Source organism: Pteropus alecto, unplaced genomic scaffold (assembly GCF_000325575.1).
Source record: "Pteropus alecto unplaced genomic scaffold, ASM32557v1 scaffold1239, whole genome shotgun sequence".
Classification (NCBI taxonomy): Eukaryota; Metazoa; Chordata; class Mammalia; order Chiroptera; family Pteropodidae; genus Pteropus; species Pteropus alecto.
The window spans coordinates 32878-59614 of NW_006442531.1; the positions used below are offsets into that span (position 1 = coordinate 32878).

Consider the following 26737-nt stretch of genomic DNA (forward strand, 5'->3'; position numbering starts at 1 on the left):
ATAGCTACTTTCACTTTTATTGAAAAAAAATCAAATCGAATTCTTTTTAATAAAATTCTCTCTCCTTCGCTCTCTCCAGAAGTAAATAAGAGACAGAAGTTAAAATCGGATTTGGAATCGTCTACACAAATTGGCATCTAGAACGTCTCTGGTGTCCTTAACATGGTGAGAGTAGCTCAGAGGAAGCCATCGCAAGGCAGAGACTGTGAATATCGCAGAGCGATAAGGAGGAGCACGGCTTTGGTGTGGGGGCTGAGAAGAACAAAGGAAAGTGTATCACATCTGGTTTCCAGAGCCTCGCCACTCAGAGACTTCTATGAACTCCTGCCGCGCCCTGTTACATCGATTCTGGGAAAACTTTTAATACTTGCTTGCGACCCTCCTACCCGAGTTTCGCTCACTGCGGCGGCATATAAATGGGCGTAAAGGTTGGGATGTGATCCAGTCTCATTGAAATTCTCCCTGAGCCAGGGTGCTGACAAAATTTTTAACGGTTTTCTGATCCTACTAGTCTGACAGAAAGCTAAGCCATACTATAGTTCACAAAAGTTTCCATACGCTTAAAGGACAGACCCTCATACACGACTGTAGGTTGTCGCACGACTTCAGGATCCACGTAACTCACCACTGTGGCGCCCTACCTGACTTCCCGAGCCTTGCGTGACAGGCTACAAAACGGAAGGACTCTGGGTTCAAGAGCCCTCAATATTCACGTGACTGAGAGAGCTGAGTCTCGCGTGATCATAGTGTGATCATAGCCTGGCACATGACCACAGGATATACATGAGCAACAGTGATTGGGTAGTGGGAATGCACACGTGACTGCAAAGGCTTTGCTTGCCATGCGATGGTAGGAGCCACAGAGCTGCTGACATGGATCCACAAAGTCGTAGCTCACGCCCTTCACATGACAGAGACGGCTGAGCATGAGACGTGACCATAGGGGGATTACAGGACCATAGCATTCATATGACCCTAAGAAGCCATTCATTTGTGTGATTTTGAGGGCCGAGGCTTCCACATGCCACTAGCTAATAAGGACCATGTGACAGGAAGAACCACATGATGGTCAGGGTTTAGAAGTCCATCATCCTCTGGTGACTTAAGAGCTGGAACCACCACATGACCATCATTATAACAGGTCCAGAGAGGCCATGTGTGCTCAGGATTTACTAGCTCATGGTGGTGACATGACAGTAGTTCTGGCACTGCCACATAACTGTAGTGTCCACATGATGGCAACATCCATGTGACCTCAGCCTTAGGAATCCACAATGCTTGCAAGCTAGGTCCACTTCGTGACAGCAGGGTTCAATGACAAGTAGAGTTCTCCTGATCTGCATGTTTCAGGAGACCATTTTTTTTCATGAGACCTGGAGATATGAGATTGCCTACATTCCTGGACTTCACAGGGATGGGGGTACCTCTGGGTGACCTACCTAGCACAAAAGCTTGGGCTTCACCTTCCCCTACTTCTTCTATAATGTACTAATTTTGTGGGGTTTTTTTTTATAGTAACACATGAAATTTAATGCATAAATTAATACATAGCAGCAAAATAGGTCCTCTCTCAAACCATAACCATTGCCATATAGTAGGGACTACTTTAAATGCCTAAGCAGTGGGTACAGGTATGTGTTGTTGACTTATTTTCATGCCAGTCCAAACGAAATCTGTTTCTGGGTTCTCTTTCTGATTTATGCTGTTTCAAAGCTCTGTTTTCTTTGTTTATTTTCAAATACTAGGTTAGGGTAGAGTTTCCATTTACTTCATGCCTGCATTTTTCTGGTGTGTTTGCATCCTACAGGTTTTTGCTTCAAAGGTGCTACTCTTAATTTTAGTTTATTTTGCTGTCATAATACTGCCTAGGATCTGCTTTCTCTGGATTCTTGCCCCATCCATTACCATCTGAACTTTCCTTTTCCTTTACCCACAGTGTATCTGCTCTGTTCAATTTGATTTTTGAAGCTAGCAGTTTTTTTTTTAAGTGAGGCAACCCTTGTTTGAACTCAGATTGCAAGGACCTTGTCATCTTACAATCCCTTACTTTTTATTTTCTATGCCTACAGCACCTGGTCTTCCTAGGTGGTCTCCCATCCAAGTACTAACAAGGCCCGACCCTGCTTAGCTTCCAAGATCAGACGGGATTGGGCTTGTTCAGGGTGGCATTGCTACAGATGCAGTTTTCTTTTTGTATGTGAGCTTGTTCTTTTGGAGGAAACTCTATGCTGGATAGTTCTGAAATCTTCAAGGGTTTAGTTCGCCACAGTACTGTTCTGTTGCTGTTTTGTGCAGTTTTTTCCACTCACCTGTAAATCAGAAACTGTGATGAGTTTCAGTTGCTCTCAAACCTATTTTCCCAGTTTAATTAAGAAATAATGAGTTTCATTCATGTTTATGGCAGCACAATTTACAATAGCCAAGATATGGAAGCAACCTAAATGTCCATCAACAGATGATTAGATAAAGAAGTCATGGTTCATATATATGGAATATTACTCGACCATTAAAAACATGAAATTCTACCATTTGCAATAACATGGATGGACCTAGAGGTTATTATGCTGAGTGAAATAAGTCAGACAGAGAAAGATAAATGCCATATGATTTCGCTTATATGCAGAATCTAAGGAACAAAAAGAACAAACTAAACAAAAACAGATTCACAAATATAGAAGACAATCTGGTGATGACCAGAGGGGAGGGAGGTTGGGAGGCTGAGAGAATGGGGTGAAGGGTTAAAGAAGTACAAATTAGTAGTTGATAAGTGGTCATGGGGATGGGGAGCATGGCATAGGGAATGCAGTTATCATTAATGTAATAGCTAGGTGGAAAACCAGAGGAGAGAAGGAGCAATTAGGGGATCATTTTATAAACTATGTAAGTGTCTAACCAATACACTATATACTTGAAACTAATAAAATACAATTAATAATTTTTAAAAATAAAAGTAACCGTGTATTCTTAAAAAAAAAAAAAAGAAATAATGAGTTTGAGATTGGAGTGGTGGAAACAATTATAAAGAAAATTGGACATTAATAGAGATATTTTGGTAAGATGATCAAGGATAGTTGCTTATGGTCTAATGTAGGAGTGTAGAGGTGCTCAAAATGGTGTTTGGCTTGAGCAATTGGGTGATTTTACAGAAATGGGAGAAACTGGGAAATGAATGGTTGGTAATGGCAGAAGCAGGCACTCTATTTGGCTATATTAAGTTTGAAGTATCTATTAGCTAGCCAAATGGATATATCAAAGAAAGTCTTTGAATTGAGGTCTGCTTAGATGTCACTTTACGAAGCCTTTCCTGAATGCCCATATCTCATCCCTTGAAGCATGTTATCCTTGCTACCCACAGCATCCATCATTACTCCTATTGTAGCCTTTATCAGACTTATGATTTACTTTCATGTTTATTGATCCATTTTCTCTGTTAGACTGTGAGCTGTTTGTGGAACATAACCTATGTTCTTTATTTTTTTCTCAAGTTCCTTCCTGGCTCAATGCTGACAGTCAGCTCTTATTTGTTCAGTGCATCCATATAACAAGGTAGTCAATTCCATTTTTTTCTATAGCTCCAATTATTGAAAATCATTCCAAAGTCAGCCAAAATTTGCCTCCTATCTTCTATTCAGTTGAGGACATACCCATGAAGCTAAATGTCATTAATTTACTTGTCTGAATACTGACTTTGATGATCTGCCTTAGGTCATATGTGATTTTATGTCTGGATGAGTGTATTAGTCTTTCAAACTAAGCATGTAATAAAAATCCCAGCACTGTCTTCCCATGTAGTATCTTAAACTACATCTTCTCCAACGTTTTTGTATTGTCTTCCATAGCCAAATGCAGGATTTAATACTTATGCTATTAAATTTCATTTTACTAGATTTAGCAGTCACCTCCAGAAGTAGAGATCATTTTGGATCCTGCATATATATTTAAATATCTTGATTTACACTTTTACTTCTAAGTGCTCAGAGGCAGAAGTTGGGAGCAAAGCTAATGTGCCAAAGTTCAGCTCCAGGTCCTTGTCCCCAGTTTCAAATGGAAAATGATACTTTATGGTTAACAGAAAATATATTTTATAGTAGGCTTGATATAAAGTTTATTTTTGGCCAAAAAAAAATTGTTGTAAAAATTTTAAAAACCACTTTCTAGAGCAAGTCACTGGTGGCTTCCCCAAGAACATAGTCAACACCATACCCATATCCCTCCTCCAACTTGCCACCCAATTTAAATTATTTTGTTTAAAATTTGAATGACTTATGCAGTATTGGTTAAAATCATGTGGTTATTTTAATGAATCATTGATCTATTTAAGTTATTTTGAAATTATCGCAGTAATTTAATATCATAAGTGAATAACATAGTTTGGAATTCCTACCTCCCCACTTTAAACACAAAAATTGACTTCTGAGAAATAATGTCAATTTTAAAAATGCTTAAAATTCATCTTGTCTCACATTTTCTATGAAAAAAAATGTTTTGTTTTTTTTTTTTTGCAAGTTCAGAAAAGACAATTTTCCCTTTTTGTGGCTGACAGTCTTTCTGTTCTACTCTGGTTCTTCTTTCCCCTCTTTTCACCAGTACACCAGATGTGTTAAAAAGAAAGGAAGTGATATTATAGCACCAAATAATCTTATACCAAGTTTCGTAGACTCAAAGTTAATTTTGGGAGCCTCTAACTCCCTTTTGGACTATTTATTCAACCAGGTATAAACCTAACCAATCATATTATGCTTCAGCTCAGATTTACCATCGTATTCAAATTTCAAGGAAAACCAACTATTAAATGCCTTGCCTAAGTGCTGATACATTACCATCTAAATTTATTTACTTTTTTTGATAAAATTAACACATCAGGGGAACACTACAGTCTATTTTTTCCCTATCTCTGATAACTCCATGTTGGATTCATTCTGATGATATTCCCACAAGGTCACACAGCAACTTAATGGTGCAACTGAGACCATATCCTGAGATTTGGATTCCCAGGTTATCATTCTTTCTACTATACCATGGTGATGTTCAAATGCTTACATAAGGTGTTTATCATAAAAGGGGGAGCACTAGAGTAAAAAATAATCAAGATGAAAAAATTAAAATGTAATGCACCCTCACAGCCCTCTCCCACTTATAAATTCTTCCTTCTTCAGTTTCAAGTATATAGTTGGTCATATTTCCTAATTTAAAACTGAGCTCAAGTCTGAATATCAGTTCCTACTAAGCAGGATGCAGAAGAAATAAAATTATTACAACTTTATAATGTGATTTACCCAGAGGTGCAAACTGTTTAATTATTTCCCCTTTAACTCCCCAAATAAAATCATCTTTGGCTGGGAAATGATCATTTACATAAAACAATGTGTAGAAATTAAAACACTTTAATATAATATAAACATTTCCAGAATATAGACTGATTTTGTATCAGTGCTTTTAAAACTATATATCATTTCAGCTTATTATAGTCTGTTTCATTTTCCACTTTCAGAACTAGAAAATACAAAAATACACTGCAAATTAGATTTAACAAACAAAAAAAATCAATCTAAATTGCTTCATATATTTTTCTTGGAGATCAAGAAACATAAATAAACACACAACAATAATAAAATACCACCAACACTAACACAACCCAAACAAGGAATGGATTCTGTAATGCCTGGTAATTATTTCATTTAAAATAAATTAACTCCCATGGGTAAATAATTCACTATCACAGCAATTTGAGGAATAGAAGTAGAGACAACCTCATTAAGGGAAACTACATTATATATAAGAAACATGTAATCTTTCTTTTTTTTTAAAGAAAATGAGGAAAAGTAACTTCAGGAAAATAAATATTGAATACTTTAACTTCACTTGGCTTTTGTTAGAGGTTAAAGTCGCTTTGGAAGATTCAAATAACATGAATTTCTTGAAATCAAACTCTTCAACTTATTTCTTCAATTCAATCTTAAGGGAACAAAACTAAAAAGTTCAAAATCCAAGAGCAGACTCATCTCACTGCATTGATTTTTCTGTCTTTTCTTCAACAGATTTCCTTTTCTCTTATGTTCTTGTTGTGTTCGTAGTTCTTCTTTCTTAGAGGCTAAGTTCAGACTTGTTTCTTCTTTTACTTCAATTTCCATTTTTACATTAAAAACTAAGTTCTCCTCAACTGACACTGACTGTATCCACCTCTCTTTTTCTTCATTTAATGCTCTTTGTCTCAATCAATTTTCTTAACTGATTTCTTCAACTGAGCTTTGGATAAACAATACTAAAAGTTCAAATTCCTAGAACAGACTCATCTCAAAGCACTAACTCTTCTGTCTTCTCAACGGGTTTCCTTTTGTCTTATGTTCTTGCTTTGTTCTTTTGTTCTTTCCCGGAGACTAGGTTAGGCTTGTTTGTTTCTTCTTTTAATTCAATTTCAATTTTTACACACACACACACACATTTTCCTGAACTAATCCTGACTTTATTCACCTCTTTTTTTATTCACTAAATGTTCCATTGTCTAAATCCATATTTTTATAAGATGTCTTCAATTCATCTTCAGGTAAATACAACTAAAAGTTCAAAATCCAAGAATAGACTCATCCCAAAGCATTTCCTCTTCTGTCTTTTCTTCAACAGATTTCTTTTTCTCTTTCCTGTGTTTACGTTCATCTTTTGTAGAGGGTACATCATGGTTTTTTTTCTTTTTTCGGTGCTTAAGCTTTCCTGAACTTACACTGATGTTATCTCCCTCTCTTTTCCTTTGTTCGATACTCTTGTCCTTGTCTAGACTCATATCCCCATAATTCTTTTTCCTTTTATGCTTGGATTGCTCTTTCTCTGGCCTTTCTTTGCCTTCCTCTGAGTGCCTTCTTCTCTTCTGATGTCTCCGTTTATGGCCTGCTTGAGGGTCACTGGTATTGTTTTCTGAGGGGAGGTGATTGTAAACTTCAGATTCTACACTGTATAAGCCAGAGTTATTTTCTTGCTGACTAAGGCTAAGGGGTACTGGTTTTTCTGGGAAATAGTCTCTGTTGAGTTGACAGTCATTCATAGAGTCTAGTTTCTGTTTGCTATCATTAGCTGGTAAGGAATGAGGTAACTGGTTTTCCACTGCCTGTGAAATATTGTATGATTCTGGATAGGTCAGGGAAGTTGTAAATGGGTGTCTTTGCTCAAATGTTCTATGTCTGGGTCTAGAATCAACCATTTCTCTGTACTTATGAGTTTCCACAGAGCTATCACTTATCTTTCTAAAACAAGTCTTTGGCTCTAGTCCTCTGGCTTTCTGCACTTTGATGTAATCTTCAAGTTCATCCTGGAAAGAATCATATGTCCTCTTTGAATAAGTTGGTAACCACTGATGTAACTGGCTTTCCACTGGTGATATATTGTATGGTCGTTGGTAGGTGTAGGAAGTCTCAACTGAAAATCTTTGCTCATACATTCTTTGTCTGGGTCCAGAATCGACTTCTCTGTACCCATGGGTTTCCATAGAGCTCTCTCTTATCTTTCTGAAACAAGTCTTTGGATCTAATCCTCTGGCTTTCTGTACTTTGATGTAATCTTCCAGTTCATCCTGGAAAGAGTCATATGTCTTCTTTGAATAAGCTGGTAAGCAATGAGGTAACTGGTTTTCCACTGTTTGTGAAATATTGTACGATCCTGGGTATGACTGGAATGTCTCACATGGGAATCTTTGTTCAAACATTCTATGTCTGGATCTGGAATCAACCACTTCTTTATAACCATGGGCTTCCACAGAACTCTCTTCCATCTTTCTGAAACAAGCTTTGGGCTCTGGTTCTCTAACTTTCTGCACTTTGATATAATCTGTGCACTCCTCTTGGTAAGAGTCTTGTGTCTTCTTTGAATTCTTCACTAGACTGATAACAGTAGATTCTCTGTAAAAAAAAAGACAGTTGAAAGTTCTTGTTACTAGATTATTTTATTCTGAATATTTTCCTTGCTTTCAAAAAGATTAGTCTGAAAAAAAAACGAATTTTAAAAACCTACCTCAATATAAAAGCTATAAATCATGACTTTTTATGCCACAAATAAGCAGCAGGGATAGTCATATATCTTCTGGGTACCTCACAATTTTTTATATGTAAAAACATTTTCAGGCCTGGGATAAAAGGGAAGATGAAAAGGTGCAAAGAAGCAGATATATCTGATACTGTTGTAGTACTTAAAATATAAGTCATGATGGGATGTGTGGGAAAAAACCAATAATATTTAATGCCCTAAAGATGATCTGATCTGAATGTAACATTTTAAAAAAAGTTTTGATTAGTCAGTTCCTTGTACAGATCTATTAACTGTGATGGCTATTCTGGATCACTGAGATTTTTTTAAATGTCTGGATGAAGGTTAATTTGTTGAGTCAGATAATTTAGCTCCTGAGTATTCGGACTCAATAGTATAAATCTTTTCTACTAGAATACGATAACAGAAATACTATGCTTTGATTTTAAAAGCAACAAACCAAATACACAATAGTTAAGTGTCCTTCCATCCAGCTACCTGACATATCCAGCCCCCAATTATCCACTCGATCGTCTCCTCCTTAAAATAACAGAATAGAATAGAATAGAATAGAATAGAATAGAATAGAATAGAATAGAATAGAATAAACATTTATTGAGCTCTTACTATGTTCCAGTCCAGGCACCTTATGCATATTTTTATATTTCATTATAACCACTTTATATCAGAGCTGTTAAAAGTTACTTACTTGGTTGAAATATAGATCCGGCATTCCAATCCAGATCTAACAGCAAAACCTTTGATCTTAAGCCTTATACTTCACTGGAAGGATGAGGACAGGATCACCGAATCCATGGAACTAAGCCAATTTACCAAGGATTATTTGAATTTGTATAGTTAGTCAGCGAACGATCCTTTAGCATTTCCCCAAAGAAGGACAATGGTGTCTGATAAGGAAGAGTGCCAGTTAACCAGCTCTGCCAGTATACTATCATGGCTAGAGAACTCCCTGGGGGATGCTACTAGCATGCAATATGTTACAAATACCACCAGGATTAACTCATAGGAAAATGAATGCCTAGAAAGTTTGTAAAATATATGCAAAGGTACTTGACAGAAGCCCTGGTCTTTAGTGTCACTGGAGCATTTTTGGGGGGGGGGGGACAAAACCACTTACTTAATTTGATGTTCACTTCCTTGCATATGGGACCGGAACATTTCTAAAGATGTAAAGGTGATATTACAAATATGACAAACGTAGGTTCTTGTACTAAATGCTGAAAAAAACAGAGTTCAAGTAAAGAAAGTAAATATGGATACACTTAGAATCACATAGCTGGACAAGAATTTACTAGAGGTCATCTACTTGAACTTTCCCAATTTAAAGATAAGGCGCGGAGGTCAAATGATTTGGTCTAAGTCACAGAGCCACTTAGTAATAGAAGCAGCCTCTCAGAACCCATGTTACTTAATTTAAAGCCCAGAATTCTTTATACTACACTACACTCTTTTTCTACCCTTGGTCTCTTTCCTAAGAAATTGCCCTCTGCCTGCTTATTGTTGCTACACGGAAATGCATCATGCACCTCAAATTTAGCATGCCCAACCAGCCTTTACCTCTTAACCCTTCAACCAAACTCTTTTTGTTTTTCACTAATTCCCTTTATACCTGAATAAAACCTGAAACATCCCAAAAGATTAAACATAAATAAAAGCAAATTTTTACTCTCTTACCTGAAATCACTGTAGTGCATTAGTTTACCAAAAGTAATTTCCACAGACAGATTTTAGAAAGGAGAGAAGGTTTAGTGAGACCCCCTCTCAGGACAAAAACTGAAAACAAAATTCTAAAACAAAACTACTAGTTACAACTTCAAGAGAGTCAAGAACTATAGAATGGGTATGCTTGCTACCTCGCTATTATGCTTCTTAGGTAGAACTGGAAGCAGGTGATAAATTTATATTTTTTAAACCTCATCATTTTTCCATTTTCTCTTTGGTCAGAAGAAGCAAATTAATAAATTTCATAAGCCAAATATAAAGACAATTCCACCCCTGAAAAGAGGCAATAAGTTGGTGGCTGGAGAGACTTCACAGTCAAGCAAGGTCATCTTTGAAATCTAATAGCTACTTAATCATTTAAAGGATGTTAAAACAATCATTACCAAGTGTATTGACCTTGTCCAAGCAAAGATTAGTCATAGAAACAGGAGACTACTGTCAAAAAGAAAGAAAGATGCTGACTTTGAAGAACATGAAGACTCTTTTTACTCTTGACACATACTCTATGGTGGATCCAGGAGAGCTCAGCAGGTATGTCAAAGTCTGAATGAATGATTCCTCAAAACTATCCTCTCTCCCTGTGCTCTGATTTTGTGCTCACAAAGTCACTTTCTGATTATCATGAGGTTTCCCGTGTTCTTTGATACCCAAATGAGGATACCCTGGAAGATAGATTTATATATATAATCTCCTTCTACCATCAATCAATACCAGAATGACAATGAATTAACTTAAACATCAACATTTCCCAGACTTTTCTAATAAGAATCACCTGGGATATTAGTTAAAAATATAGATCTCCAGGTCCTTCCTCTGGAGAACATGATTCACTGTCTCTGAGGCAAGGAATTTGTATTTTAACAATATAGGTAATGATTATCAGAGAATGTATGAGAAATGTACTAACAGAATACCTTTTGAATTTCTTGCTTATTTATTACCATCTTCCAAGTTTGCCTGCAGTTTGGTGAGTTCCTGATTTGAGGCTGATCAACTGTGAAGATTCTGGACTTCTTGCAAAGCTAAAGACTAAATTCAGGACTCTCCATTCTCATAACAATGCTTTTCAGGAAATTATTACTATCCTTATGCAACAGGTGTGGAAATTAAGGCTCAGATTCGCTTGGCCAATAGCTTACATTTTGAGGGCACTCAAGTTATGAAAAATAAGCAGTAGTCTCAGTTTCCTCTAAATCAGTGGCTCCCAATGCTAGTTAAACATTAAAACTATATGGAGAACTTTAAAAATATTCATGTTATAGCTCCACATCAGCCCAATTAAATCAAAATCTGCAGGGGGTAGAACTAGACTTTCTTACTTTTTGAAAGTGTTCTAGATGATTTTTCTGTGCAGCCATTGTTGAGCACCTAGATTATAAAGCCCTAGATTATAAAGCCAATGATCATCATTATGACTATAAACTCATATTATATTTCAAATGTTTTACACATTTGTTTAGTGGTCATAAAGTATATTGTATATAATGTTCTCTTCAATTCCTCCTTTGTTTTTTCACAAATTACATTAGAAAATTGTAATATAGATAATATAGGGGTTTAAAGGAGTGGCAGGTCACGTATGGAAGATCCAGAGGCAATTCTGGAACTATGGTTTGTTTATTATTACCTTGGCCCTTGTCTTTTTCACACATTAATATTCTTTATCTTTTTCTAGGATAGTGACACCTCAAAAAATAATATATAAACATGGTGTAAACCCTTTCTGTGAAGATATAAAGCCTATTTATTGGTCCCAAGATAAAAATTCCTGGTCTAATTCTCCTGGAACCTCCCTCTACCATGTTTCTTATACTCTCTATCTTCCTACTGGAATCTGTTCCTTGGCCCTGTGTCCTTACTGTCCTCAGCTCTGCTAGGATACCTTGCTTCTGACTTCACCCAGAAACTCAAGCTTCTTTTCATCTTCTACTTTTCAGAACCTCCCATAACCTAACCCTTGTGTGGCCCACATTTATCCTAATCACAGCCCTATCTCATAACAACTTTGACTAAAGTATTTGTTTTCAAAGCATAGATTAGGGAAGTGTATGTCTTTAGAGTTTAACATTGTGTTTCCCAATCTTGGCTCCATATCGTAGTCACTTGGAGAGTTAAAAAAGAGAGAACAAAACACTAAAGTGTAGGTCCCAGGAATTCTAATTTAATTGATTTGAGGGATGGTCTGAGCACTGGGATTTCTAAAAGTTCCCTGCATGATTCTAATATGTAGTCAAGGATGAGAACCATAGATCTAATATCTTAAATGGGAAAAATCAATTGAGAGCTACATGTAAGCTAAAATGCAACTTAATGTGGGATTTATCTTATGAAGAAAAAATTTAAATGTCCAGTTTACCTGTTTTTATATTATGACAGGAAAACGATATTTAAAAGCCTTAACATTTGTTGAGGACTTATTCTGTGATGGGTACAGTATATACTGCTTCATTTCGTCCTTTTTAAATCCTATAAAATAGCCTTATTTTCATTTTACACCTGAGGAACCTGAGTTGCAACTGGGCAAGTGACATCGAACATGTCTCTGAATCTATGTATATCCCTCTACATGACACTGCCTCTCAATAAACAATTTGCAAATATTAATTGAGAAAAACTATATAATTATTACCACATAAAGCACTGAGAAGGATTGTAAAATAAAAGATAATCCCTTGTTTCAAGGAGGCTAACTCAATTAAGGGGCTATAATTAATACAATTATCAATGAACAATAAAGCCTATGAGAAATCAGAGGAAGGAGAGAATACCAAGAGCTAGAACAGTCAGAGAAGTTGCAATAGATCTTGGAGGGCAAGAAGGATTTGAATTGTAAGAAAAGTAGATAAGGGCATTCCAGGGAATGAAAACAGTATCAGGTATGGCAGAGACAGAAATGAGCATGACATGTTGAATTCAAATAATCTGTTCAACAAACACCGAGCACCTATGTGGCAGCATCATGCTGGATGCTAAGGGTACAAGAAGAATAAAATGGGCAGGTTGGTCACAAATCCGAGTGTGAAACAGACATGAACAGAGAATTTCAATTTCATTTGGTAAAAGTTAAGAGAGGTATGCTTAAGGGGTATGGGAGCTCAAAGAAGCAGAGGCACTGAGCACAGTATGGGAGTCTGAGAGGGCTACTGGAAGAGATGATAACTTAGTTAAACCTGGAAGGATGAAAAATAGCTGAATCGATGAAAGAAGTTGAGAAGACTATTGCAGGCAAAGGAAAACACATAAAAAAGTGAAAGTGTTTACAGGAACTTCTCAAAATTTGCAATTGTTGTAGAATAAAATATAAGGGGACAAGATGGGAGAGGCAAGAGGAGTATCAGATCAAAGAGAGACTTATATGTTATGCTAAGGAGCCTAGACTTTTTATTTTGTCTATTGGGAAACTTGAAGTGGTTTCAAGGAGTAAGTGACATGGTCAACTGAGTGTTTTAGAGAAATCTCTCCTCTAGCTGCAATATGGATGATTTTGAGAGGAGCAAGCCTGGAAGTAAGGAGACCAAAGTTATGTAAATATAGTAGACCAGGCAAGATATAAGGAGGGCATGGGCTAGAAAATTCACAGTCGGGATACAGAGGAACAGGGAGATTGATGAAATATTTAGCATTAGAACTAGCAAAACTTAGTGACTAACTGAATGTGGGAGATAAAGGAAAAGGAGGAATATAGAGGAATTTAAATTTACTCTCAGCATCTTCATTTGGCAACTGAGGGGTGGTGATCCTGTTAACTAAAATTGCAGCTTCAGAAGGAAGTGTTGTCTTAGGACGTGGAAAAATAAGCAATGGTGAGTTTGAGTTTGGACACACAGAATCCGAGATAGCCATGATATTTCCATGTAAAGATGTCCAATAGGCTGTTAGATATAGGAGTTTCAAAGGCAGAAGACAGGTCAGAGTGATTTTGGAGAAGTCAGAGCAAGGGGATAGTTAAAACAATCAAAGTAGATGAGATCTCCTGAGGACAATGTATGGGTGGGCACAGGGATACGACATAATGATAAAACCCTGGAAAGTGCCACTCTTTATACTAAGATGGCAGAGAAGGAAGGGGCCATGAAAAGGACACAAAGTAAAAACAGAGCTATAAGAATGAACAGGAGAGAGTGATGTCAAAGGAGCTAAGGAAGTAGAGATTTTTAAAAGAGGAATGATTAGTGAAGGGAGTAAAGCTGTCCATTAGATTTAGAAATTTAGAAGTCACTATGACCCTATAATAGTTTCAGTGGAATGGTGGAATAGTGGTGTGGAGGGCTGGGGGAATATGTGTCAACAAATGGCAGTGAGTTAAGGAGTAACACTGAGGACTGTAAGAGTACATGTATTTGAAAACAACAACAACAAACGATTTGGATAAGAAAGGAAGGGTAAACTGTAGCAGTTAAAGGGGAACTCATGATTAACGGGTGATTTGGTTAAGTCAAGATATTTGGTAATACACATTTGATGGTCAGTTTTTTCTTGATGAAATAAGGAATAAGTCTGCCTGACAGGTGTGGGGAAGGAGAGAGTAGAACAGTGAAAGAGAGTCTAAGATAGTGGTGTAGATTTAAAAATCATTGCTGAAAGGAATGTGAAGGAAAAAGAAAAGGATTAAGTAGATCTAACAGTCCAGGCAGGTTAGATACCAAGACTTTGGAGAGGTACCCAATCTCTAGCATTATATAATTTTCCATAGTAGCACTAAGTATCCTGAATATAAAAGTAGAAAAGGTGAACTGTGCCAATGATCCAGGGTTGAAATTTTGCTACTAGGGAATCAGAAAACAACAATGAGGTATAAGTAAAGCCTTTTGGAGGGTTGTTGAAGCATTGAAGTGTAAGATGATGGTAGTGGAAATGTAATGGAAGGGTACAAGGAGGGAGAAATAATTTAAGATTTGGTAAGACTTGCTGATGGATAGGACATAGGGAAATTAAATAGTCAAAGATGCCCTCAAAGATTCAAATGTAAGGGACAAATAGTGGTACTACCAGCAAAGACAGAAAACTTTGGAAATTCAAGATGGTTTTAGAAAAGATTATTAATTCAATTTTAGATATGTTGAGTTACAGGTGAAGATGAGACATCTAAGTGCAATAATGGGGCTAGATATTAGTAAGATAAAACAAATACAATAAATAAAAAATACATACATACTTTAGTTCCATATCGTTATGGTAGCCATTCCTGTGCTAGTAAGACCTGGGCTGGATGAGAGACATGAAGAAAGCCCTGAGAATGAAGAAGAAAGACAGACAGAAAGAGAGATACAGTAGAAACATATATAAACAAGAGCAGATGGAAAAGAAACCAGAGACAGAAGGGAGAAAATGGGTGAAGAGTGAAATAGTTAAGGTGGTACACTTTAAATTGTTTTTGTCTTACCACTTGCTCATTTACAATATGGGCTTCTGCTGTTACTGTCCTTTGAAATTGTCATTAGTTAATTTAAATTCTCCAGCTATTTTTTTAATCTTCAAATCTTTACTGTTCTCCAAATGGACTAGTTAAGGCAGTGTTGAAAATCTGTTCTTTGAGCTCTAGCTTCAGAGGCTAATGTAAAGTGACTTCAATGACTGGATTAATTTACGCTGATGATCAGCAGCACCTCCCCAGCCAGATGAGAATTTCACCCAAATCCTCCTCTTATTCTAATAACTCTGAAACTTCAGAGTGTTAAAATGACCCTCCTTTCAGAGTGCACACATTTCTCATAGTTCACTCAGTTCCAATTTTACCTAACGCCACTAAACTAGAAACTGCTTATGTCAGATACCCTCAGCCCAACAATAGGAAAAAAAGAATTCTAACAAGTGGAAGTCTGTCATTTCTCCAAACATCTACTACTTTCTGAAATCCTAGGATTTCTATTTCTACACTTGCCTAAATTAATATTCTTTAAAATTCTAGATAAAAACACAGATCTCTGTGTAACTTTTGGGGATGCATTAAATCACATTAAGTAGGAAACTTAAATAGTACAAACGAAGGGTTAGCACTCATTACATAAAGATTGACAGTTCACTGGTTCCTATGTTAAACTAATCTCTATTGAGGTAGGCCTGCTCTATGCCAGTTTCTATCTCAAACACTGAAAATAGAGAAGAGTTAGATGAAGTCCCTTCCCTCAAAGACCTTACATTCTAATGGGAGTAAAGACACACGGAAAGATAATTAGATATGCAGGTTAAGGAAGCACAGAAGATAAGCCTTGATGATAGTAAAAAGGCTTCCAAGGAAGTAGCATGTTAAAGAATGAGTAGACGTTAGCCAAGAGGGACATGGAGATGTTCCAGGTAACATGGCAACAAGAACAAGGGCACAGGGACAAGACACACAGTAATGGTCTTTGGAAACCATAAAGAGTTTGTAGGTTCTGACTCGCATAAATCGTGGCAGGAAGTAGCAGGAGATAAGTCTGGAGAAGGTAGACAGGGACAAGATGGTAAAGAGCTATGAAGCTTAGACTTTATCCTTAGAAAATAGAGAAACAATTAAGAATTGTTAAGCAGGGAACGACACGGAAAGAAGTGCACTTTAGGTGAAATATTCTAGTAGTTAAATTGAAGGCAGATTTGGAGAGACCACACTGATGGCAGAGAGAGTAGTTAGGAGGTTGTAGCAATATTCTAGAACAATGCTTCTCAAAACTTGTTGTGAGTACAAATCACCTAAGGATCTTGTTAAAATGTAGATAGATTGTGATTCAGTAGTTCTGTAGTGAGACCTGAAATTCATTTTTTAACAAGATCTCAGGCAACGCCAATGATGCTGGCCACAAACCATAGTTTGAGGAACAAAGCTCTAGGAAAAGATGTTGAGGGCCTGAACTAGTGTGGGAAGAGCAGGACTGGAGATAAGGTAAAAGTGATACTCTGGAGGTAAAATAGTCATGACTTGGTGCTTCATTAGATATAGAAAGTGAAGAAGGTGGTGTTGGGGGATTCACATTTAACTACAGGTTTCTACTTTGAACAACTGGATGGATTTGAAATTGCTATGAGATACTCAGGTGAAGCAACAGCTACCATTTAGATAGGAATCTAAAGCTTTACAGAAAGGCCATAAGCATACAGATAAGAGGTGAAATCAGGAGGTAGGTTAGATCATGTTTGTAGAGTAAGCTCAAAAATGAAACCACAGGAAAACCTACATTAAGTAATGAATTTTGTAAAAAATCTCTCAAAGAAAAGAAAAAAGAAATAGAAACACAGAGCAAAACCAGAGCATAAGGAGTTACATGGGACAAAGAACAGAGCTTCAAGAAGGGAGTAATGAACATTTTCACATGAAGCATAAAAGGTCTACTAAGAATCGGAAAATAACAGTAAGTGGAGAGCAAGAAGTGGGTGGAAGAAAGAATATGAAAAGGGAATAAAATACACTAGTAGTGAGAAGGTGCCTGTTGGGGGGGGGAAATGAAAAAAAAATATGATTAGAAGAGCAAGTGGATCACTCCAGTTAGGATCAGAATTTTTATTGTGCTTGAATTACTGCCACTCCCTCTTAGCTCCTTTGTTCATCCTCTCTCCTTCCCACTCCTACCAATCTAAATCATATACTTCCTCTATGAAGATATTTTGAACCATGATATTTCACTCCTCTGGTTACCATAAATATGTACACAAAAACCCATGTCTGTAGTCTCTTGCAGTAAAGTGTTATCAACCCAACTAGTCTGTATACTTGCTCTTTCAGGGAAAACAGTCTATCCATCCTCATTTGTATTCCTAAGAATAACTAGCCAAGCACCCAAGAGATGCTTACACTATACTTAGTGACTGAATGATATAACAACACAATACTAATTTAAAATACTTTCTTATGCACCTTAGACATAACAAGGAACCATGGAAATACCTATATTTGATTCTGTAATTAATAAGGGTCATCTAAAAACTTCTGGATCTCACAACAGACAGAACTAAAAAGACTCTAAGTCCTTATTTACCTAAAATTCTATGGTTCCATGAGTACTACCAACCTCCTATTCAACAAGAGTAAATGTGTATATACATAAGCTAGTACGTGTTATAAAATGTAAACTTCCTATGAAAGAGTTTTGGGATATTTTTACTGTTTACCATTTGCATCTGATTTTGCTGGAAGAGAGTCCTCTCTTATCTTGTCTACAACCTTCTTCCTAGCTTCATTTCTTTTGTGTTTTTTCCCAACATAATGTTGTTGGGCCATTAATGGACTATTAAAGGAAGCAGGACAGAGCTTGCAATACTTGTTTGGATTATTCAAATCCAAAGCAGTGCTGGAAGAGGAAGGCATAGTCTTGTCTTTAATCCCACCTGGAGGAGGCTTGACAGCAAGGGGCTTCAGAAAAGTTGACTCTGCAGAAGTAGTAATAGGCGTACCTGCTGAAATAGTCATAATGAAAAGCGATCAACATGTGTTCAGCTATTAGAGTTGCATTGATTATAAAATATTAGGGAAATTCAAAACCCATTATCTTTGTACTTTTTCCACATGGCTATTGGATAAAGGTACTCAGGTTAAAAATAATTTCCTTCTGTGAGAAAGGAAATTTGAATACACATCTGCCACCAAGTTTCTCCAACAAAGATACAGAAAGGAACATTTAGCATCAAGCATTGACAATTTATATTAACTTGAAAAAATCAGTGAAAGCATGAGAGCTCTTTTAGGATGGTTCTTGAAATTAGTGAGTGTAAAACGGATGATACCAACTTCTAAGCTGGTGTCTTTCTTGGGTAACATAGTAAGTCATCTATACAGTCCAGATTTGTGGTGTAACAAAATAAAATTTATGAACTTCTTAAGGAATATAAAATTATATGTTTTCACAATTACAGTTATTTCTGAGCTCTTTCATTTAGTCTCCTCTCCAAGCCCAAATTGATGAATTTTGGGGACTGAAAATAGGATAAGGCTTTACAAAATGCTTTCTTTTGTAGGGCACGCTGATTCTATCCCTCTTTAGATTGACAGGCAGGAAACCAAATATACAAAAATTAGAGACACTAGAATAAATTTTTAAATAATTGTGTTTTTTTTTTATTAAGACAGTATGTTTTAATGCTAGATGAGGCCTACACTATGAAATAGAAATTAATGTCAGTAAATTTTCCATGCCAGGCAAGCCTTATTCCTCAAGTGTAGAAGCTAGTGAAAATGAAGTAAATTTTTTATTCTAGAGGATTAATCATCTTATTTTTCATTCTAACAAACAATTTTTTCAAAGTGCAAGTTGAGTTTTCTAGGGTGCACTCTGCCACCTCAGGCCAGAAGTGAGATTTTTGGGTCAGATCTCTCATATGCTCATGGTCCAACATCATTGGAAGGAGGGAAAAGACACTGTTTTATAGTTCTCTGTATCTTTGGAATATAGTATAAAATAAATACTCAATAATGATTGATGATATTGTTGATACTTTATATTCATAGGAAGAAAGGAATGAGCTATCAGGGTAGAAGGAGATTCCATAGTTTATTTATTTTTTCCTACAGTTACAGTCAAGAAATGCAGCATCACAATTATATTATGGTGAATACATTGGTCTGAACACACATATGAGACAATGTTTTGGAAGGTACTAAAGCAATAAAAAAATGCTGAGATAGATGCCAAGGGGAAGAAGTGAGAAGGAGTTAAGATTTTATGATTTTATTAGAAACTGGAAAGCTCAGGCTGCTTATTGTTGTTTCTTTATAGCTACACAGCAAATTACTTGCTTTTATTTGGATTTAATAAACTAAAAAGAAGTCATAACATTTCTTAAAATTTAGCTAGCAATTATAACCTCCATATTAAATGACAAAGATGCAGAAAGAGCTTAACAAGGCAGAAGAAGAAGAATCAATTTATTGCCCCCAAGGGAGAGTCTCTCTGATAAAGAATGGATAGCAGAGTTTGGGGGGAAATGATAGAGAGACCTCGTACTGAAGCTAAAGAGAGAAATGTAATCTTACCCATCTCCAGCTCAAATCCTGATGGAGATACCTGATCATGCTCCTCTATTAATTGCTTCATTTTTTTAGCATGAACTTTCCCCACATAGTGAGACTGAGCAACAATTGGGGAGCTAAAAATCATGTTGCAGAGATCACAAAATTTGTTTCTGTCCACTACTTCACTCTTATGCACCTGAAATAAGCACAATCTTGTTAGAAAAAAATCAATAACTCATACTTTAGAATTACAATATCAACATAGGCCACTCACCTGAAAATTTCTAACATCCATCTTCGTTTTCTTACTAGGCACTTCATTTTGTTCTCCATGCTTTTGAAAATAAAACCTAACATTTTGAGCATGTTTTTCACTCTGAAAAAAAGATATAACATGACTTTATTCGATAACAGAGGCACTCTAAATTTATGCCTCTAAATTTGAAGACAGCACTTTTGAATTTGAGGGCAGCGTTCACTATAGTGAGCTGTAATTTATTTGGTGTGTACCAAGTTTATGAAAGAGTTTCACATGCTTTCAAAACTCTAAATCTCAGTGAAAATTAAAAAAAACAAAGCTATAATTTAGAGGCCAATAACATCAGGCTCTTGTTTTTGACAGAGACTCCTAGTTGCTGCCTAATATCAAATTTCTTCTTCCTTATACATCTTGTGCAATATAATTAGCTGAAAACTGCATGCTCCTGCCCCCCTTTCAGCAAGATATTACCATGTGATTGGATACTGGCCAATAAATTGTAATCTGAAGTGTTGGGTGAACTTCTGAAAAGCCTTCTTTACAGGCTGGGGGATCAGCCCTTCTAACTTTCTTCCCTCCTGCTTCTGGAATTAACATGTAAAGGTTAGAGTTCCAACAGTCATCTGGGACTATGAGGAAATTTAAGGACAGAAACTAGTTCATCAGAGCAGAAAGAAAGAAAATGCCTGGGTCCCTGATGATGGCATTGAGCTGTCATATCAGCCCTGCACTGCCTGCCTCTCAAATTTTCTTATATAAAGAAATTAAACCTTCTAAGTTAAGCACATTGGAAATCTCTCTGAACAAATGAGTAACAAAATACATAACAACCACCAAAATGCTGGTGGAGGTAGAAGGGAAATTATATTCCTGAGCACATACTGTGAAGCACTCACTCTCTATATAAAGAATTTTAAATTGTAAGATATATCCACCATATAGAAAAGCACAGAAAATAATACCTACCATCCAGTTTCAACAGATGTTAACATTTTGCTATATTTCTTTCATACTTCCTTTTTAAGAGAGGTAAAATTTTATGTATACAGTCCTATTTCCACCTGCCCATAATCTCTTCCTCCTCGGTTTCTCCCCAGTGGTTATATCCTCTAAGATAACCACTATCTTAGAGTTTGTCTGTATCATTTCCTTTCATGCTTTTATTCTTTTACTATTTATGCATGTACCCATGAGCAGTATTATATATTGTCATTTAAAACTTTTTATGAATATGGAATCATTCTATTCTTTTCCTTTTCAACTTGCTTTTTATAATTCACTAATATATTTCTAATATTTACACATATTGATCCACATAACTCTAGTTCATTCATTTACATGCTGTATAATATTCCACTCAATATGTTACTGAAGGCAGTTATGTTTATATTTATTTTGCTATTACAAGAACTTCTGCACTAAACATATGCAAACATATCTCCTATAAACACGTCCAGGAATTTCTTTAAAGTATATATCAACAAGTGGAATTCTTGGCTTATAAGGTATGAAAATTATCGACTTTAAATAGGTATAATAAAATTTCTCTCCAAAAATGTTGAAGAAGTTTACAACTCCTACAACTCCAAATGCAGCATATATGAGTATTTCTGTTTTCTTATATTTTCCTGGTGTTAAGTGCAGTTAGATACTAATTTTTGCCAACATTATGAATTTGACAAAATAGCTCGTTATCACTTTAACTTGCATGCCATGTATAATCACTAGTGAAGTATCTCTTCTATAGCTTGTTTGAATCATTTTCCCATTTTTAAATTGGGGTGTTTCTTGCTCTAATTGATATATAGTCTTTTATATATTCCAGACACTAATCCTTTGTTAGTTATATGGGTTATAAATACCATTCAATCTGTGGTTTGTCTTTTTAACTTTTTATTACATTTATTGTGGTGACACTGGTTAACAAAATTATATAGGTTTCAAGTGTACAATTCAATAATGTCATATATTTATTGCATTGTGTGTTCACCACCCAAAGTTGAATTTCCTTCTATCACCATATATTTGACACTCTTCACTCTTATCTACCTTCCCCCTTCCACTTTTCCCTCTGGTAACCACTAAACTGTTGTACATGTCCACGAGCCTCTGTTTGTCTTGTTCTTTTGTTGCTTTCAGTTGTACATCCCACAAGTGAAATCATATGGTTCTCAAATTTTTATGTTTGTCTCTTAACTTTTATGATTATTTTTGTCAGATAAAATTTCCCTATCAGATATCATGATTTATTTTAAAGCTATATTAATGAAGTGAAATTACTGTACAGACAGGCAAACAAAGCAATACAAACAGAATAATAGACTCAACACACACATTCCCACACACGTGAAAATTAATACATAACAGAGGTGCCAATACGCATCAGTGGGGTAAGGATGAACTGTCAAATTAATAATGCTGGGCGGTCGGAAAAACATGGCAGAATGAGAGACGTCCACAGAACTCTCACCTTAAAACAACAATAAGCTGAACACCTAAAACTCAACAAAAGCACCCAAACTGCACACCAGCACGTCTGAGTATGGGATGTGCACATAAGAGCTACCACAGGTCAGAACCCCAGGTGTCAGGTGGTGGACTGGGAGAAATAAAGAAGCTGCCTCTCAGAGCCACCAGAGATCCCTGTAAGGGGAGGAGGACGGAAGAAGGTGTGGCGACTTCCTTGAACGCCCTGCCTGGGAGAGCGGTGAGTTCCACACAGCCGGCGGCAGGGCCCAGTCATCTGGGCAGAAAGCAGAGAAGCAGGACGGAACCGCAGAGAAATATCAGTTGATTTTTACTGGCCCTGGCTGCAAAACCAAGGCTGACCCACAGCCCCCAACTCCCAACCAAGAGGGCCCCTTGCTCCATACCCTCCAAGACCGATCACCAAGAAGCCCTAGGGGAACCTGAACAAATGGAGCTGCCGAGACCATCAATGACACTGACAGAGACTGAAACTGAGGGTAATGAGTGTGATTAACGATCTTTAAGAAAATGAAAAGGCAGTTTTAAGACTTTATATAAAGCAAGGATCCAAGAGGCTAAGATGTCACCTACGGGAAACCAAAAGAAAAGAACCTTCTTTGCAGCAGGCTGAAGAGAGACCTTTATATAATAAAACTTTTTTTTCTAGAAAAATAGCAGAATACACTTCCATTAATGCCCAAACGGAGAAATGGTCCACTAAACAGCATGACCAACCAAGGTGACAAGGCATCTCTGAAAGAAAGAGAAAAATCCCCATAAAAGAAGTTACAGACATAGAAATATGCAACTTAAATGACAGAGAATTCAGGATGGTACTTCTGAAAAAACAGTGAGTTCGGAAACGAGTCATATCAACAATTTCAAGGATTGAAAAAACAACTAGATGAGCAGAGCAAAGAGATTGAAACCCTCAAAAAGAAACAAATAGAACTTCTGGAGATGAAGAACACATTGCAGGAGTTGAAAAATGAAATAGCAAGCTTGGGAAATAGAGTCGACCAAATGGAGGAAAGGATCAGTGATATCGAAGACAGAGATCTATAAATAAATCAGAAAGAAGAGAGAAACAGAAGAATGGAAATAATGAAAGAGAAATTCAAGAACTAGCTGATACCATCAGGAGAGGAAACATAAGAATAATGGGCATTATTGAAGGCAAGGAAAAGCAGCAGGGACTAGAAAGGATTTTCAGACAATTAGTTGACAAGAATTTCCCAAAGTTAAGGAATGAGCTGGAGCTTGGAATTCAAGAGATCAACAGAACATCCAATTACCTCAACCTAAAAAGGCCTTCACCAAGACACATTGCATTAAAGTTATCAAAAATCAACGACACAGATAGAATTCTCAGAGCAGCCAGGGAGAAGAAAACAGTAACTTATAAAGGAAAACCCATGAGATTATCCTCGGACTTCTCAGCACAAATATTACAAGCCAGAAAGGAATGGAATCAAAATTCTCAGGGCAGCCAGGGAAGACAGTAACCTATAAAGGAAAACCCATTTGATTATCGTCGGACTTCTTAGCACAAACCTTACAATCCAGAAAGGAGTAAAATCACATATTCCAACTATTAAATGAAAGGAACTACCAGCCAAGAATAATGTATCCAGCAAAGTTCTCCTTTAGGTATGAAGGGGAAATAAAGACGTTTCCAGACATATAAAAATTGAGGGAATTCTCCATGACGAGGCCTGCATTACAAAAATACTGAAAGGGGTAAACACACCAAAAATAAAATGATGAAAAAAAATACATAACTATGAGTAAGGTGACTAGGAGGGAGATAGAAGCAGAAGAGTGCAACCCTTACTAAGAACAGGGCATTGAAAGCTTAAACAGTAAGAAGAGATTTGCTATGCAAGATAGTAATGAACGTGTAGCATACATAGGGACAAACTGAGACAACAATAACAGAAGAGGAGAAGATTCAAACATCCAAATTCACAAAGGGGAATGGAGATAAGGCACATGCAGAAGAAAATGGACTACTATATATTTACATATATATAACTATCCTCTACATACTCCTAATGGTAACCACACGCCAAAGATTCAGAACTGCAGTATATAACATAAAACAAGGACCAGAGCAAAAATCTAGAAAATCCAACCAGAATTTTTAAAAAAGGACACGGAGGACAAGGAAGCAACGGAAACACCAAGCAACTAGAAAGCAAAAGATAAAATGGCTATAAGAAAGCCTCATATTTAAATAATCACCCTAAATGTAAATGGACTGAACTCACCAATAACAAGGTACAGAGTTGCAGATTGGATCAAAAAATAAAACACAACAAAATGCTGCCACCAGGAGACACATCTCAGTTACAAAGACAAATGGAGACTCAAAGTGAAAGGGTGGAAAATGATATTTCAGTCAAACGGCATTCAGAGAAAAGCAGAAGTAGCGGTACTAATATCGGATGAAACAGACTTTGAAATAAAAAAGGTAAAGAAAGATACTTCATAATGGTAAAGGGAATCGTACACCAAGAAGACATAACACTTATTAATATCTATGCTCCCAAACAGGGAACCCCGAAATGAATAAAGCAGTTACTAACAGAACTAAAGGAAGAAACAGACCAAAACACTATCATTGTAGGAAACATAAATACCCCACTGCTGGACATGGACAGATAATCCAAACAGAAAACCAATAAGGAAATAACATTCCTAAATGACACTTTAGTCCAACTGGACTTAATTGACATTTACAGAGCCTTCCATCCCAAAACAGCTGCTTATACATTCTTCTCTAGTGCACATGGAACATGCTCAAAGATTGACCACATACTGAGACATAGAGATAGCCTCAACAAATATAAGAAAATTTAAATCATACCAACTTTATTCTCTGATCATAATGCTTTAAAGCTGGAGATTAACTGTAAAAAGAAAATGGGAAAAACCACAAATATATGGAGATTAAACAACATGCTACTGAAGAATAACAAGGTCAGAGAAGAAATAAAAAGAGATCAAGAGATACATAGAAACGAATGATAATGATAGTACAACATATCAAAACCTTTGGGAAATGGCAAAAGCAGTCAAAAAAAGGAAAGTTCACATAATTACAGGCCTACCTAAAAAACAAGAATGAGCCCAAATAAACAACCTAATGCTTCATCTTAAAAAAACTAGAAAAGGAAGAACAGATGAGGCCTAAAGTCAGCAGAAGGAAAGAAATAATCAAAAATAGAGCAGAAATAAATGAAATTGAAAACAAATAAACAACAACAACCAAAACAATAGAAAAAATACATGCAACAAAGAACTGGTTCTTTGTGAAGGTTGATAAAATTGACCAACGTCTGGCTAGACTCACTAAAGAAAAAAGGGAAAGGACACAAATAAACAAAATCAAGGATGAAAGAGGAGAAATTACGACTGACATGGCAGAAATACAAATGATCATACAAGAATACTATGAAAAAGTATATAACACCAAATCTAACACCCTAGAAGAAATGGACCAGTACTTATAAAAATACAATCTCCCTAGACTGAATCAAAAAGATCTGGAATATCTACTCTACGGCCATGTTACTCTGAACAAGCCTGATCCCGTCTAATCTTGGAAGCTAATCAGGGTCAGGCCTGGTTAGTACTTGGATAGCAAACAACCTAGGAAGACCAGGTGCTGTAGGTGTAACAAATAAAAAAAATAAGGGATTGTAAACTGACAAGGACCTTGCAACTGTGAGGTCAATCAATGGTTGCCTCGCTAAAAATGAATGAATGAATGAATGAATGAATGAATGAATGAATAAATAAATACATAAATAAATAAGAGGATCTGGAAAATCTAAATACACTGATCAGCAGTATGGAAATTGAAATGATCATCAAAAACCTACAAAAAGTAAATGTCCATGACCAGATAGCTTCATCAGTGAATTCTACCAAACACTTAAGGAAGATTTAATGCCTATTCTCCTCAAACCCTTCCAAAAAATCGAAGAGGAGGCAATACTTCTCAACTCATTTTACGGGGCCAATATTACTCTGATACCAAAACCTGGTAAAGATAACTCAAAAACAGAAAACTACGGACCACTATCTCTCATGAACACAGATGCAAAAATCCAAAATAAGGTACCAGCAAACTGAATACAGCAACATATTAAAAAGATTATACACCACGATGAAGTAGGCTTCATCCCAGGGGCACAGAGATGGCTCAATGTACGCAAATCGATTAATGTGATACACCACACAAACAAATTTAAAAATAAGAATCATATGATATATCAATAGATGCAGAAAAACCCTTCAACAAGATACAGCACCCATTAGTGATCAAAACC

General features: G+C 36.4%; 2 protein-coding genes and 1 pseudogene across 2 annotated transcripts in view; all 3 read right to left on the reverse strand.

The window, feature by feature from the left end:
- LOC102882095 (nuclear RNA export factor 2) overlaps positions 1-928 on the reverse strand; it is an 18378-nt gene extending 17450 nt beyond the window's left edge. Inside the window, exon 1 of the mRNA XM_006922724.1 lies at positions 842-928. Within this exon, the coding sequence (XP_006922786.1) occupies positions 842-928 (87 nt within the window). The remainder of the gene's footprint in view (positions 1-841) is intronic.
- Positions 929-2060: 1132 nt separating this feature from the next.
- Positions 2061-2179, reverse strand: LOC112471778 (annotated as a pseudogene).
- A 4349-nt stretch (positions 2180-6528) lies between these two features.
- Positions 6529-26737, reverse strand: part of ZMAT1 (zinc finger matrin-type 1) — a gene marked incomplete at its 5' end in the record, with an annotated part of 26045 nt that continues 5836 nt past the window's right edge. Inside the window, 4 exons of the mRNA XM_015597746.1 lie at positions 6529-7886; positions 9149-9248; positions 19694-19868; positions 19947-20048. Of these exons, the coding sequence (XP_015453232.1) occupies positions 6563-7886; positions 9149-9248; positions 19694-19868; positions 19947-20048 (1701 nt within the window). The remainder of the gene's footprint in view (positions 7887-9148; positions 9249-19693; positions 19869-19946; positions 20049-26737) is intronic.